This window comes from Lipophrys pholis (assembly GCF_963383615.2).
Source record: "Lipophrys pholis genome assembly, chromosome: 12".
In the NCBI taxonomy this organism is placed as follows: domain Eukaryota; kingdom Metazoa; phylum Chordata; class Actinopteri; order Blenniiformes; family Blenniidae; genus Lipophrys; species Lipophrys pholis.
The window spans coordinates 29,257,282-29,274,451 of NC_137641.1; the positions used below are offsets into that span (position 1 = coordinate 29,257,282).

At 44.7% G+C, this 17,170-nt stretch overlaps 1 protein-coding gene across 1 annotated transcript; it reads left to right on the plus strand.

The window, feature by feature from the left end:
- Positions 1–1,134: 1,134 nt before the first annotated feature.
- On the plus strand, positions 1,135–16,965 carry LOC308117571 (metal transporter CNNM4; the record flags this gene model as incomplete). Its single annotated transcript, XM_080476526.1, has 8 exons — positions 1,135–2,665; positions 8,035–8,178; positions 8,742–8,876; positions 9,564–9,733; positions 12,477–12,573; positions 13,551–13,640; positions 15,519–15,697; positions 16,432–16,965. The coding sequence occupies exons 1-8, from the start codon at positions 1,159–1,161 to the stop codon at positions 16,963–16,965; spliced, it is 2,856 nt and encodes a 951-aa protein (XP_080332652.1). The 5' UTR covers positions 1,135–1,158.
- Between the last annotated feature and the right edge of the window lie 205 nt (positions 16,966–17,170).

Here is a 17,170-nt window from a genome sequence, read left to right on the forward strand (position 1 = left end):
TTGATGATGATGATGATGATGCAGACTGACTGCAGGCTGCTCCAGGCCCGCTGCCAGCAGCATGCAGGGACAGGATGAGGATGGATGAAGGGTTTTGTGCGTGTGTGTGTGTGTGTGTGTGTGTGTGTGTGATGGTGATGATGATGATGATGATGATGCCTTTACATAACAGCAGCTGGATGAGAAACCTCTGGAGCAGCAGCAGAGGCCGTCCTGCTGTGTGCCGCAGTGCCCGGCCGAGGATGAGGAGGGGGAGGAAGAGGAGGGAGGAGGATGAAGGAGGAGGATTGTTGATGATGGGGAGGGGGGATACTAAGATTTATTTATTCACTGTCACACTTGAACACGTTCTATCCTTTATTTTTATAACAATAAAAACGCATTTAATAGTTCAACAATACGTCCAGATGAAAAGAATTCTGTGTGACTTTGTTCTGTTTTCTCAACAACAACAAATCTATTCTTATTAAATCATAACAAACAACAACAAATCTAGTTTAACTGGCACAATTTGGTGGGGAATAGATCCATTTTTACTCATTTTTGGGCAATTTCTCTCTCTCTCTCTCTCTCTCTCTCTCTTTTTAGTATTTTCGTGTTTGATTATATTTTTCATTGTTCACATTTATACTTTTCAAGTTTGGACTTTGTACGTTTGTATAACTGAAACTTAATGAATGTAGATTTTTTTTGTACGTATATCAAAACTACAGGTGAAACTTTGCAGACCTCATTCTAAAGGTTAGAAATGTTTAAATTTGACTTGGTGGAAAGTCACAAAAACTGACAAGCTGCCTCGTATATGAACGTTTTGCACTATTTTATATATATACATATATATAATTCATATATACATATATATATAATCTGGTGTGTTTTAGTTTTTATTCTTATTTACATTATTGTGTTTTAATTCTTATGATTTTATTATTATTTATTCGTCCGGTTTATATATTTTTCTGACAAACTTCCATATTCTGACCGGTTGTTTGTGTTGTGACGTCACACGGCGGTGTGTTTGTTTATTAGCCCTACCTGTCGCGTCGCGGTGGGCGGGGTTACCGGGGGTGTGTTTGTGCCGCGGTGGGTGGGGGCGGGGCCGCTCGGACATGAGTAAATGACGTCACAGCTCCCAGGTCGCCGAGCAGAGAAACAAACATGGCGACAGAATGGAGCGGGCAGCAGGGTTACGCTCTCACCTTCATCATCTGCCTGTGGAGCGCCGTCGGCGGCCGCTCGGAGACGGCCGGGGCGGCGGCGGGGTCCGGAGGAGGAGGAGGCGGCGGCGGTGGCGCTGGCGGCCGAGGCGGCGCCGGGAGTCAGGTGCTCGGCATGCGGCTGGAGCGCAGCGACAAGCCGGTCAGCACCAATGACGACGGAGTCATCCAGGTGACCGAGGAGAGCTCCGTCACGCTCCGCTTCTACGGGCTGCGGCTGCACGCGGGCGCCTGGACGCAGGTCCGCTTCTCGGAGCTGACGGACGGTGAGGAGGAGGAGGAGGCGGAGGAAGGTGAGGAGGAGGCTGCGGCGGCCAGGAGCGGCAGCGGCATGATGCACGCGCCGGGCGGCAGGACTTGCAGCGACTTCACCAAGGACATCGTGGTGGGAACCTTCATGAACGTGAGCGGCAGCGGCACGTCGGGGCTGCTCAGCGTGCGCGTGAAGCCGCTGCGCAAGAGCGAGCCGCAGAAGGAGTACGCGGTGTGCACGCGGAGCGCGGACGCCGGCGGCGGCGGGCGCTGGGTCCCGCTGGGCGACACGGACGGCCGGCTGCTCGTGCTAGAGGAGAAGAAGTCGCTGCTGCCCGTGTGGCTGCAGGCCATCCTCATCTCGTGCCTGCTCGTGCTGTCCGGCATGTTCAGCGGCCTCAACCTGGGGCTGATGGCGCTCGACCCCATGGAGCTGCGCATCGTCCAGAGCTGCGGCACCGACAAGGAGAAGAGGTACGCGCGCAAGATCGAGCCCATCCGCAGCAAGGGCAACTACCTGCTGTGCTCGCTGCTGCTCGGCAACGTGCTCGTGAACACCACCCTCACCATCCTGCTGGACGACCTGACCGGCTCCGGGCTGGGCGCCGTGGTCGCCTCCACCGTGGGCATCGTCATCTTCGGGGAGATCGTGCCGCAGGCGCTGTGCTCGCGCCACGGCCTGGCCGTCGGCGCCAACACCATCGGGGTGACCAAGCTGTTCATGCTGCTCACGTTCCCGCTGTCCTACCCGGTGAGCAAGCTGCTGGACGTGCTGCTGGGCCAGGAGATCGGCACCGTGTACAACCGCGAGAAGCTGGTGGGGATGCTGAAGGTGACGGAGCCCTACAACGACCTGGTGAAGGAGGAGCTCAACATGATCCAGGGCGCGCTGGAGCTGCGCACCAAGACGGTGGAGGACGTGATGACGCCCCTCAACAACTGCTTCATGATCCAGGCGGACGCCGTGCTGGACTTCAACACCATGTCGGAGATCATGGAGAGCGGCTACACGCGCATCCCGGTGTACGACGACGAGTGCTCCAACATCGTGGACATCCTGTACGTGAAGGACCTGGCCTTCGTGGACCCGGACGACTGCACCACCCTGAAGACCATCACCAAGTTCTACAACCACCCGGTGCACTTCGTCTTCCACGACACCAAGCTGGACGCCATGCTGGAGGAGTTCAAGAAAGGTGCGTAAAAACACCCCCCCCCCCCACACACACACACACACACCCTCCCCTGCCCCCCTCCCTCCTGTCTGTATCGGTATCGATCACGTCGCATCGATCAGTGGAACATCGCAGCCCACTTTTACGCACGACAGCCGGCGGCGCCTTTTTACGCGCAGCGCTCTGAGACGTTCCAGCCTCGCGATGCGGAAAGTCTCTCTCGGGTTTGTTTGTTTGGGTTTGTCCTCCGTGTCGCGCGCACAGTAATGGAACAACACGCGGTTGAAGCAGGAAAAAACGAGTCAGAATGGGAAAATAAACCTAAATATCAACATGTGCGCACGAGATTTGATTGAAATCCAGGAGCTGTTTAAAGTTTTAAACTTATATACAGTTCATGACCAATATTAAAAACTACACGGTGATTTTGTGGCGAAACTTCACTGCGCAGTAACTCCGCAATCTCTCTCCATCCACATGTGCGCGTCTTTAATCCGCTGGCTAATTTCTCAAATTAATCCGTCTGATGTCTGAGTGTAGACTCTAAATAATAGATTCGACATCAAATGATTTATTTTTAAATACTTCACTCACCTCCTGGGAAAGAGTTCAAAGAAGCTCAGGAAGTCATTAAAAATTGGAAAAAAAAATCACAATAAAAAGAAAAAAATAACAGAAAATAAATAGAATTGAATCAATAATTTAGAATGGAAAAATAAACAAGAAGAAATATTCAAATAAAAGTTCCTCTGTGAGCAAACTTTTACACACGTATAGTAAAACCTTGATTGTGTGCTTAATTAATCATATAAATAAAAATATAGAGAAATACACAGAGCTTCTTGGCAGTAAATCTTGTTCAGTTTTATTTGTAAGGATCCTGCATTTGTGGGATGAGCAGCAGAGCCGAGGGTGTTTCCTCTGATAAATCTACTTTTTGATCTTCTGGTAACATTAAAACTAAAACTAACTTTGCTCTTCTGTTTGAACTCTTTCACATTAAAAGTTCAAATTTGCAATTATTCCTATTTTGTGCAATTTTGGGACTTAAAACCGGACTTAAAATATTTAAAATGACTTTTTTTATCTTTACATTTAGTGCTTCAAAAAACAAAAGTGAATAAATGACCTGCAGATTCTAATAATAATTTCAGCTCATTATAATACGAATTTAGTTATTTAGTGAATTTAATATTTTTTTATGTATAAAAAATTCTTTCTAGGCTGAAATCAGATTTTTTTTAATGCAATTATCCTCAGTAAAACGTGAAATTCCACAGTTTTTGCTTGTGAACCAATTATTAAACGTAATTTCTCTTCAACTTGCAGATTTTGATGGTTTCACTCTGTCTTGTTGTAACTTTAATTTCTACTTAAAAGCTCAAATCTGATTCAAAAATACATATTTTTACTATAAGAATGCAGATTTTCGTTAGTTAGTGTATATTAATGTGTTATATTAACTAAATAATGTAGATTTTCATCATGTCAGCGTCATGTCATGTTTTATATTCAATTTCTATTAAAATATAAGCAATATTGATTGTCTGTCATAATTAAAAACAACTTTTATTCAACTAAAATGCAAATAAAAGTTAATAAAATGTGTATTTACCATCTTTTTTTACCTTTCTTTAAGAGAACAGGCACCATTAATAGAATCTGCTCTACAAAATACTTAAATTCAATTTAAAATCCATATATTTCTTATCGGATTACAATTTAAAATAGATATTTTCACTGTTTAGTTTCTCTTTTTTCAGCTTTTCTATCGTATGATAACTTCAATTTCTACAAAAGAAGAAGCAGCGTTATAAGATCTTTCATGTAGGCGGCTCCACTCTGATACAAAACTACAACTAGTACTAAGTAAAATACAAAACATCCACAGATTTGACCACTTTAATTGCAAATGTTTGCAGTTTTGCGTCATTATCTCGCCTTGACGTCCTGTCACAGGTTCAATTTCTACAAATATAGATGAGCTCTCGGTGTGCAAACAGTTCCAAATCAATTTTCCAATCAGAAAATCAGATCATTTAAATAAATGCAAAGATCAGCCCGAGTGTTTTTAACCTGTGATGGATGCTGTACAGCAGCTCCATGCCGGATGCGGTGGAGTGGCTCCCTCAGTGTCGCTGTTAATCTGCTGCCAGCTTTTTGTTGTGGCTGACGCTCGTGTGCAGGATTTCAGGATCTAATCGCAGGAATCAGCCGCCGCACGTTCGGTCGCGCCGGATTAATGCAGGAAATCTGAGCGCTGACATCCACACCTGGAAATCCCAGCTAATGTGTGAGCCGCTGCCGGGCGGCTCCTGCAGCGCTGGTGCACGAGGACGCCGGTGCACGAGGACGCCGGTGCACAAGGCTTGGCACGCGTCCTTCAAACCTGCTGAAGAGCCAGAGAAAGTTCGGCTGTCAATGTGAGTGAGCGTCACCTGCAGCCGAGGCTTTTTATAGCTGCTGGAACCAGCGTCACTCTGCAGAAACCAACCTGGTTCTACTAAAACCAGCCTGGTTCTACTAAAAAACCTGCCTGGTTCTACTAAAAAACCAGCCTGGTTCTACTAAAAACCAACCTGGTTCTACTAAAAAACCAGCCTGGTTCTACTAAAAACCAACCTGGTTCTACTAAAAAACCAACCTGGTTCTACTAAAATCAACCTGGTTCTACTAAAAACAGCCTGGTTCTACTAAAAAACCAGCCTGGTTCTACTAAAAACCAACCTGGTTCTACTAAAAAAACAACCTGGTTCTACTAAAACCAACCTGGTTCTTCTAAAAAACCAACCTGGTTCTGCTAAAACCAGCCTGGTTCTACTAAAACCCGCCTGGTGCTACTAAAACCAACCTGGTGCTACTAAAACCAACCTGGTTGTACTAAAACCAGCCTGGTTCTACTAAAAACCAGCCTGGTTCTACTAAAACCAGCCTGGTTCTACTAAAAACCAGCCTGGTTCTACTAAAACCAGCCTGGTTCTACTAAAAAACCAGCCTGGTATTACTAAAAAACCAGCCTGGTTCTACTAAAAAACCAGCCTGGTTCTACTAAAAACCAGCCTGGTTCTACTAAAAAACCAACCTGGTTCTACTAAAACCCGCCTGGTGCTACTAAAAAACCAACCTGGTTCTACTAAAACCAACCTGGTTCTACTAAAACCCGCCTGGTTCTACTAAAAAACCAGCCTGGTTCTACTAAAACCAGCCTGGTTCTACTAAAAATCAGCCTGGTTCTACTAAAAAACCAACCTGGTTCTACTAAAACCCGCCTGGTGCTACTAAAACCAACCTGGTTCTACTAAAAAACCAACCTGGTTCTACTAAAACCCGCCTGGTTCTACTAAAAAAATAGCCTGGTTCTACTAAAACCAGCCTTGTTCTACTAAAAAAACAGCCTGGTTCTACTAAAAAACCAACCTGGTTCTACTAAAAAACCAACCTGGTTCTACTAAAAAACCAACCTGGTTCTACTAAAACCCGCCTGGTGCTACTAAAACCAACCTGGTTCTACTAAAACCAACCTGGTGCTACTAAAACCAACCTGGTTGTACTAAAAAACCAGCCTGGTTCTACTAAAAAAACAACCTGGTTCTACTAAAACCAACCTGGTTCTACTAAAAACAGCCTGGTTCTACTAAAAAACCAACCTGGTTCTGCTAAAAAACCAGCCTGGTTCTACTAAAACCCGCCTGGTGCTACTAAAACCAACCTGGTTGTACTAAAACCAGCCTGGTTCTACTAAAAAAACAACCTGGTTCTACTAAAACCAACCTGGTTCTACTAAAAAACCAACCTGGTTCTGCTAAAAAAACAGCCTGGTTCTACTAAAAACAGACTGGTTCTACTAAAAACCCAACCTGGTTCTACTAAAAACCCAACCTGGTTCTACTAAAACCAACCTGGTTCTACTAAAAACAGCCTGGTTACAAAAAACCAACCTGGTTCTGCTAAAAACAGCCTGGTTCTACTAAAAACAGCCTGGTTCTACTAAAAAACCAACCTGGTTCTGCTAAAAAAACAGCCTGGTTCTACTAAAAGGGACAGCATAGCAACACCACTCACTGCTGCCACCTAGTGCACCAAAGTGACAGTATTATAATCTCACATCGTGTACCTTAAAATGTTTTTATTTATTGGTTTGTATGTACGTATTCTACCAACTACTCCCGCGCATTGCATGAAATTTTCATGGACGATTTCTCATCGTCCAAGAACCAATCGATTAGATTTTGGGACGTTAACGGCTAACCGTTACCGAATAGATCCCTAAAATCTGCAGAAACATTTCTCCCCTCCAAAGCGGATGAGAGAGGCCCCTCGTGGAGATCAACGTCTGTTGCCATGGAGACGCTCCCTGCTCAGCATTTCACACAGTGATGTTGCTACCTAACGGGCTAAGTTACCATCAATATGAGCTAAGGGCTAACATGCTAGTGATGCTAACTCGGCTCCGCAAACAAATGTGGCGCTCTACCGAGTGTAGCTCTAGTTTCCAAAGTGTTTCCACACAAACATTTTCTACCGTCTCCTCAAATGCCCTTTTAAAGTTTATGACATATTAAGATGGAAACTTGGAAGTCGATGATTATTGATTTAGTCTTTACCCACTTAGAGGCTTATTCCTGGAGGTGCATTGGAAGGCCGAGTCATGATGCCCGGCAGGTCTAAAAATGCTGAGTCATCCTTTGGCAGATGGATTGGCTCGTGAATTAATGATGCTGCGGCTTGTTGTCGGTGCTTCCTTCGGCCTGAAGACATCTTCCCTTTGTTAGTTTTGTGTGTTTGCTAATGTAGCTTTAGCTTCCAGGGGGCTATAAGAGAAAATTTTGTACGATGTAGAAAAAATAGGAAAGCACAGCTTTTAATGTTCTGGCGGAACCGCTTCCTCCACTTCTATTAAAAAGCTGACTCTTCTGTCTAAACCCACTTTTTAGTTATTAGCTTGCGTCTTTGCTGACGTAGCTCCAAGGAGGCTAACGATAGCAACTTTTGCAAGCGGGCATCCGTCCTGCTGACCTCGCCGTGCTCCCATGACGGAGGGGGGGGAAGGGGGCAGTTTAGAGAGCGCTCAGGAGCTTATTTTTACCCCACCTTGACACTTCCTCTCTAAAGCTCCTCATCTCACATCCTGCGCCGCATTAAGACGACAGTCTGCCCTTCTTTAAATCCACAGCGAGGAAGCACCGGGGGGGTGGAGCTAATCTGATTATACCCCCCACCCCCCCACGCCTGTCCTCATTGGTTCTAAATGATGTCGATCAGTGAAAAGTGGGCTGATGTGTCTTCGAAGGAAATTAAGGAGGGCGCTCACAGTTTGACTTTTGCTGGGAACCCACCCGTCGTCATGGTAACCCACTTCTCTGTATTGGTTTGTGTGTGTCCTCCGCCAGGTAAATCCCACCTCGCCATCGTGCAGAAGGTGAACAACGAGGGGGAGGGAGATCCGTTCTACGAGGTTCTGGGGTTGGTCACTCTGGAAGACGTCATCGAGGAGATCATCAAATCGGAAATCCTCGACGAGTCCGACCTCTACAGTGAGTCGGCAGTACTCTCACCAAGATTACTGCTGCTTTTACTGCTGCTACTTCAACCATGCATCACTGTTATCATGACAAATACTATTACCTATAATATTACAACAAATATTAGTATTACTACTTTTTCAGTTTTTTGCCTTCAGAATGAACGTTACAATTAAATATAATATAGCCTAATGTAGGGTAGCTAGGGTAGCTTAGTGTAACATAACATAGGGTACGATAATGTAGGGTAACGTAACATCGAGTGGGATAATGTAAGGTAACGGAACGTAGGGTAGGATATCATTGTGTACCATAACATAGGGGAGCATATCGTAGTGTACCATAACGTAGGGTAGGATATCGTGACGTAGGGTAACATGACAAGTAATGACATACATTTTTGTAACGCAACGCAACAAAGTAAAGTAACAAGGTAACTCAGAGTAAAACAGTAACTTCCTCTCTCCATCAGACTGAGGTGGAGTTTTCTTGAACGTTCCCGCTCTGCTGTTCCTTTCTGGAACGTTCCCTCTCTGCTGTTCCTTTCTGGAAACTCTCTCTGTCGCCCCCTGCAGCTGACAACAGGAACAGGAAAAAAGTTGACCCCAACAAGAGCAAGCGCGACTTCTCCGCCTTCAAACACGACGCCGACAGTAAAGTGAAGATTTCTCCTCAGCTCATGCTCGCCGCTCACCGCTTCCTGGCTACAGGTCAGCTAACACTGCTGGCAATGCTACATGCTACGTTAGCTTAGCAGCGTCAGCATGTGGCTATCACACCCCAAACAACAATGCTGGCATTAGCAATGCTACATGCTATATTAACATAGCAACGTCACCATGTGGCTATCAGCCCAAACAACATTGGTAGCTTTAGCAATGCTATATTAGCTTAGCAACATCAGCCTGTGGCTATCACACCCCAAACAGCAATGGTATTGTTAGTAACGCTACAGGCTACGTTAGTTTAGCTACATCACCGTTTGGCTATAACGTGCCAAATAAGGCTAGTGTTAGAAATGGTACATACTATATTAGCTTAGCAACATCACGATGTGGCTATCACACCCCAAACAGCAATGCTATTGTTAGTAATGCCACAGGCTACGTTAGTTTAGCTACATCACCGTTTAGCTATAACATGCCAAAAAACAATGCTAGTGTTAGAAATGGTACATGCTATGTTAGCTTAGCTACATCACTGCATGGCTATCAGCCCAAACAGTAATGCTAGTTTTAGCAATGCTACATGCTACGTTGGCTCAGCTACCTCGCCACGTTGCTATAGCACCAAACAAACAATGCTAACCCCAAACAAACCCAGGGTTTGCTTACGCTCGCTGGAGATGGTGGCAGTGCTAATGTTTGTAGACGTTGCGTCTGTTTGACCCCCTGCAGAGGTGAGCCTGTTCGGGTCGTTCTACATCACAGAGAAGGTTCTGCTGAGGATCCTCCGGCATCCCGACGTCATCCAGGAGCTCAAATTCAACGACAACGACAAGCGTTCGCCGCAGCACTTCCTGTACCAGCGGGGGAAGCCCGTCGACTACTTTGTGCTCATCCTGCAGGTGAGCCGGGGAACAACAACCGTCACGACCAAAACAAAAACATCTTCTTTGTGTGGATTTACCGAGGGGGGGGGGGGGGGGGGGGGGTCGCATGGAAATTGTCATGAAGCAATTCAAATGACTACGACAAATGGTGGAAGGAGTTGGTGTGGTGGATCAAATCACCTTGTAATCCACTGGTTTCCATTGTGACAAATGTGACCTTGGCAACGGTATGTGCTCTACCGAGTGCCAGAATAGAATAGAACGGAATTTAAATACTTCATTCATCCCAGAGGGAAATTCCTTTTAAGCGTTGCAGCCACGCAGAATAAATTGAAAGAAAATAAGACGGGATAGAAATTAAAGGAGTCATTATAAATATTAATATGTTCAAGGCTTCACGGTGACTAATAGAAGCGCAGAAAGGAATAAATTGGCAAATGTGCAGCAAACACTATGTACACGGAGGCGTTATGGAGGCCACGTGAAGAAAGGACACAAGTTATTTTTTTAAAAATGGAACAATTTTATCTCCTTTCTAAGAAGTTTCTCTAATTTGTATTCCTCATTTTTTAAGCTTTTTTCCACACTTTTTAGAAATTCTAGGGATTTCAGCATTTTGTCCCATGGTAGCTATTACACCACCTATTTTTTATTTTTATTTATTTATTTTTTCTAAAGTCTTTTTGATCAAAGAGATACAAGTCATTTTGAAAATGATTATGGTGTATTAAAAAAAAAACACGTGTTTATTCAAGTATAATTTAGTGGTACTAAATGATAACGTGTTGTATCGCACACAAAACTAAAATAAATTAAATTAGCATTCAGAATACAGATACATTTACTTTGTTTTTGTAGTAGTTGTATTTTTGAGGAAATGGAAGTTAGCGTTTGCGGAGCCGGTTGACACCCGAGGTGTGGACGGTGTGAATGCTGACACTCCGGATGCAACCTGAACGCATCGCTCCTGTTTCACCTGTGCACACCTGCAGTGTGTGTGTGTGTGTGTGTGTGTGTGTGTGTGTGTGTGTGTGTGTGTGTGTGCAGGTAAACAGATCGGCTGTGGCTCCATGTTTTATTTACACCATGTCAAAGTGTTTCTGTTACCTGCAGCCCCCCGATTCTAAACATTCAGGGGGGAAAAAAGCGACAAATGTAAGATCAGCTTTTTTTTTTTTGTTTATTTTGAAACGACTGCAAAACTAACTACCATCTCCTGTTATGAAAAGTAAAAAAAAAAAAAAAGATAGATAGAATAAAACTGAACGAATGCATTAGGAGGGTTCTCATGCCATTCATTCTTCTTCGTCTGTTTTTGTAACTTCATCTTCTTGTTCGTCTTTATCTCCTCCGTATTCTTTCTGTTTTTCTTCTCCATCTTCTTTTCATCATTTCCTTTTCATCTTCTTCTCCTCCGTCTTCTTTTTGTCGTCCTTCTTTTTATCATCTTTCTTCATCCTTCTTCTCGTCTTTCTTCTTCCCCTTCGTCTTCTTTCTGTTTTTCTTCTCCATCTCCTTTTCATCTTCTTCTCCTCCGTCTTCTTTTTGTCATCCTTCTTTTTATCATCTTCTTTTCATCTTTCTTCATCCTTCTTCTCGTCTTTCTTCTTCCCCTTCATCTTCTTCTCCTCCGTCTTCTTTTTGTCATCCTTCTTTTTATCATCTTCTTTTCATCTTTCTTCATCCTTCTTCTTCTCGTCTTTCTTCTTCCCCTTCGTCTTCTTTCTGTTTTTCTCCTCCATCTCCTTTTCATCTTCTTCTCCTCCGTCTTCTTTTTGTCATCCTTCTTTTTTATCATCTTCTTTTCATCTTTCTTCATCCTTCTTCTTCTCGTCTTTCTTCTTCCCCTTCATCTTCTTCTCCTCCGTCTTCCTCTCCTCCGTCTTCTTTTTGTCGTCCTTCTTTTTATCATCTTCTTTTCATCTTTCTTCATCCTTCTTCTCATCTTTCTTCTTCCCCTTCGTCTTCTTTCTGTTTTTCTCCTCCATCTCCTTTTCATCTTTTTCTTTTCATCTTCTTCTCCTCCGTCTTCTTTTTGTCGTCCTTCTTTTTATCATCTTTCTTCATCCTTCTTCTCGTCTTTCTTCTTCCCCTTCGTCTTCTTTCTGTTTTTCTTCTCCATCTCCTTTTCATCTTTTTCTTTTCATCTTCTTCTCCTCCGTCTTCTTTTTGTCATCCTTCTTTTTATCATCTTCTTTTCATCTTTCTTCATCCTTCTTCTTCTCGTCTTTCTTCTTCCCCTTCGTCTTCTTTCTGTTTTTCTCCTCCATCTCCTTTTCGTCTTCTTCTCCTCCGTCTTCTTTTTGTCATCCTTCTTTTTTATCATCTTCTTTTCATCTTTCTTCATCCTTCTTCTTCTCGTCTTTCTTCTTCCCCTTCATCTTCTTCTCCTCCGTCTTCTTTTTGTCGTCCTTCTTTTTATCATCTTTCTTCATCCTTCTTCTCGTCTTTCTTCTTCCCCTTCGTCTTCTTTCTGTTTTTCTTCTCCATCTCCTTTTCATCTTTTTCTTTTCATCTTCTTCTCCTCCGTCGTCTTTTTGTCGTCCTTTTTTTTGTCATCTTCTTTTCATCTTTCTTCATCCTTCTTCTTCTCGTCTTTCTTCTTCCCCTTCGTCTTCAAAGCCTATACCGTGACGGCACCAGTTAAATACCGTTATGATACCGTTTAAATATGATTTAAAACATTTTAGCAGCAACAGCTAATGTTGATCAATATGTCGCTCAGGATTTGGTGTTTTGGTGAATTTGTGTGTTTCAGGGTCGGGTGGAGGTGGAGGCCGGAAACGAGAACATGAAGTTTGAAACGGGTCCGTTCTCGTACTACGGCGTGATGGCCCTGAGCGCGCCGTCACTCGGTGAGAAACAGTCAGTGATCAGCTACGTAGCGTAGCTTGGCTAAGTGCAGCGGCGTGTCTTCACTTTTCACGGCTGAACGTACCTATAACCTAGCATCTCCTGTAAATAATGAAAGTTAGCTTAGCATGGCGAAACGCATCATGACTTGCATCATCTATGTTAACTACGAACAACTTTCTTGCACTAAATTAAAGTACGTTACAAGTTAAGCTGAGCAACTACAGTAGATTAAGCCGAGTCATTGACATTGAGCTAAGCTATGTTAGCTACATGGTGCTACGTCGTATTTTACGTTACATTAGGTCAAGTTATGTTTCCATAGGTTAAGTTAAATTGGGATACGTTATGTTAAGCTTCGCTACAACAAGTTGATTCGATAATGTTTTGCTAAGCTACTTTACGTTAAGCTAAATCATGTTTATGTGAGCTAATCTACATGATCGTACTTACACAGGACACGTGCTACAACTTAGCACTACGTAACTCCGCGCTACGTAACTCCGCGCTACGTAACTCCGCGCTACGTAACTCCGCGCTACGTTACTCCGCGCTACGTAACTCCGCGCTACGTTACTCCGCGCTACGTTACTCCGCGCTATGTAACTTAGCGATGCGGCGCTGTTACATTTCATTAAGTTACACTGATTCACATTATATTACGATAAATTCAGCTAAATTAAGATGCATTATGCTGAATTAATCGATGTTATATTAAATCTTTATAGAGTCAATCTTAGCTGTTGTTGAAGAATAAAACAAAGTTGCGGAATTTCCGTGGTTTTCCAGAGAAACACGGAGCAGAAAGTTGTTCAACTGTCTTTTCATTGTGAGTTTCATTGTCTGTGGAGCGGGAACGGAAAAGAAGGTCGTCTTAAGATTGCAGCAGAAGAACAGAACCCCCCCCCCCCCCCCCCACCCCCTCCAAAATAAAACTCTCTCTCTCTCTCCCTCTCTCTCTCTGTGCCCCCCCGCCCAGCCGTCACCCCTCCCCTCTCCCCCTCAGTGGCGTCCCCCCCTCCACGACGCCTCTCTCTAAAGAGGTTCTCTCTCTTCTCTCGTTTCCCAGGTAACCAAACCGGGGGAGGGTAGGGGTGGGGGGGTCCGAGGGGTCCGATTTACTCACCCGTCCCCCCTTTTTATTTTTCATCACCTTCACCCTCCTCTTGATCCAGCAAGTCACGTTTATTAAATCAAGCTTTGTCTAATCAAACAAAATCACTAAAATCAGAGAATTCTGCTTTAGGCAGCGGTTTCAAATGAAAACGGGAAACTTTCCTTTATCTCTGGTGTTCGTTCAAACGACGACGCTGCTGGGAGCCACGGAATGCAAACTTTTCTGAAACGCCGCTATTACACATGTGCGCCACGGCCGTAGTAACGAGTAGTTCTGCACATGCTCAGTAGCTGGACAATAAGAACAATGTTTTCCTCCAGAGTGTCATGTTTTATTTTGACAGTCACCGTAATAACAATCCAACTTGGTCGTCTGTCCTTGTTCTCCCATTGTTGATGTTTATAGTGTATCTCTGCTGCGTGTGTGTGTGTGTGTGTGTGTGTGTGTGTGTGTGTGTGTGTGATTTCATTATAAAAATAACCCACAGCGTCAACGTACATTGTTTTCAGCGTTTCTGCTGTTAAATATGGAATTTTTCCATTTTTCAGTTTAAATGAGAAAAGACATTTTTAGCAAAACATAAATTAAATAATTAAAAAATAAACAAAAAATAGACTTTTTATCAAAAGGTAACAAATAAAAGGTAAACTAAAGATAAACAAAATATAAAAATCTTTCTTCTAATCAACCAGGTTAGTTTAAGTTGTCAACTTGCTGGATGGGAGCAGCGCCCTCTGCTGTCCAACCCGTCACCTCGCACTCTCGTTCACCTCTTGACCTCTGACCTCTGACCTCAGCTCATCGTTTCTCATCTTTAACCCGCCGGTTTGTTTTCTGAGAGTTTTTCTTTTCACGCAGGAAACAGAAACAACCCGTCTCGTCCCCGTTCCTTCACCTTTTCATATCAAAAGTTGTTATTAATCCAAATCACACTCCATTTCCAAAAGAATTCAAGAAACAAGAACAATCCAGTTTAATCTGCAGGTTTTTGTTTAAAATGATAATTTTCTCATTGCCTCAATCAGAATATGAATGTTTTACATACAAACTAACATGAATAAATCAACATGTTGAAAGTGAGAATAAATTTTAAAGAATATAACTCATTTAGATTAAATCTAAAACATTTCGAGTAAAATCAAAATGTTGAAAAATAATTTAAAACTAGACCTGTGAATTAAAATTAACAAAAAGTGTGAAGATGAATCATTAAGATAATTTTTTGGGATCATTTAAAATCTTCCTGGCGAAAATATAGTTTAAATTTAGTTTGATTTTTTTCTCTTAAAACTACTTCATGTTAGCAAAATGCTTAAAAAGTCAACTTTTTCTTAAAAAGTCATCTTTTAATTTTATTCTCATGAGATTTACTCGAAAGTTTTCATTTAAACTTGATTGAACTTTAAAAAGAAAATCCTACAATATGTTATAATATCTTAAAATGAGCTCCCCCTGGTGGCCAAACTCAATCTTCACACTGGCTGTTTCCATTTAAGCGAAACCCCCCGAACCACGCCCCTCTGATTACATCACTGAAAACACTCCTCTCGCTCAAACCAGACCACACCCACTCACAACGGACCACGCCCCCTCTCCTGACATCACAATAGCACTGAAACTCCTCCCCCTAAAACCAAGCCACGCCTCCTCACGTCATCGCTGACGGCAGAAGATGCTGAACCCGCGTGTTTGCTGCACTCTTCTCATCTCATCTCATCTTGTGCTTCCTCCATCTTTGTTTCTCCGCCGTGGTGAACCTCCTCTGGCTCCGGCTCATTGTCTCACCGTCGCCCCGCCCCCCCCCAATCCCCGCTCTGTCTCGACCTCCAGAGTTCCGCTCTCCGTCTCACGGCGGGAACCTGAACCGCTCTGCGTCGCTGAGCTGCACCGAACGCGGCCCGGATGGCGGCGGCTCGGTGGGCGGGAGCCACACGCAGATCCCGGGAACGCCGTTCCAGTACGTCCCCGACTTCTGCGTCCGGGCGCTGTCCGACCTGCAGTTTGTCAAGGTAACCTCAGTTACTTCTTTAAAGTATAGTTACTTTACAGTAACTGTTATTGTAGAGAAATTAGCTTAGCTATTAGTCACTAATTCACTCATTAGATCCATATAATCTGGACGCTGATTGAAGTTAAATCAGCGAGTAGGAGGAAGATGCTCTATAATCTGAATGTTAGAGGAAGATGCTCTATAATTTGGATGTTAGTGAGAGGAAGAGGCTCTATAACCTGAATGTTAGAGGAAGATGCTCTATAATTTGGATGTTAGAGGAGGAAGATGCTCTATAATCAGGATGTCAGTGGAGGAAGATGCTCTATAATCTGAATGTTAGAGGAAGATGCTCTAATCTGGATATTAGAGGAGGAAGATGCTCTATCATCAGGATGTCAGTGGAGGAAGATGCTCTATAATCTGGATGTTAGAGGAAGATGCTCTATAATCTGGTTGTTAGTGGAGGAAGATGCTCTATAATCTGAATGTTAGAGGAAGATGCTCTATAATCTGGTTGTTAGTGGAGGAAGATGCTCTGTAATCTGGATTATCTGAAGTTATATCAGTTAGTAGGAGGAAGATAGCTTTAGCGGCGCTAACATGATTAATTGAACTTCCCCTGATTGGTTTCTGGAAGTGTCGATCAACTCTTGGACACGCCCCCCTGTGGCTCAGTGTTTCTGGTGGAAACGTGTCAGAGGTCAGAGGTCAGAGGTCGTCGGTGCTCTTCACTGGTCTTTCCCTCCTCAGATCACTCGTGCTCAGTACCAGAATGGTCTGCTGGCGTCGCGGCTGGACAGCACGCCACAGTCTCCAGAGGGCAGCCACCCCCGCCTGGACATGTCCTTCTCTCTGCCGGCGGTGACGCCGGCGGTGATGCCGCCGGCGACGCGTGTCCCATTGCCGCTGGCCACGCCCCCGGTGAAACGCCCGCCCTCCGGCGCCCAGCCGACGCCTCCGAGCGGCCGCGCCGCTCCTCCGCCGAGCTCCTCCATCCGCCGCCCAAGCCAGTCTCTACCGCAGGCCACGCCTCCCGCTCCCCCGACCAACCACTCGGCGCTCTCCCAGGTGCCGCCCGCCGCTGCCGCCAACCCTCACCTGCCCCTGGGCTCCTCCAAGTCCCAGCAGCCCGCTGTGGGACCGGACAACGGGCCCGAGGAGACCGCCACGCTGCTCAGCGAGCAGCAGAACTGTGTGGGCCCCCGCCGGCCCAGCCACCATCACCCCCACCCCCACCCGCCTGTACACACCATCAGCCACGCCCACACCGAGAGCACCATCTAACTTCCTCTTCCTGTCGGACTGTGAGGGTCAACACAGGTCACAGAAACCCCCCCCCCCCACCCCTGCATGCCCCCCCACCTCCACCCACACCCCCACCTCCACCCCCAACAGAGTGCAGAGACGGTTCGAGCGGCTGAATCAGCTCAAACTCCTTCAGTGCAGTGGAGATAAAGGAAAATTATAATTTAATTTGATTAAGTTTAGT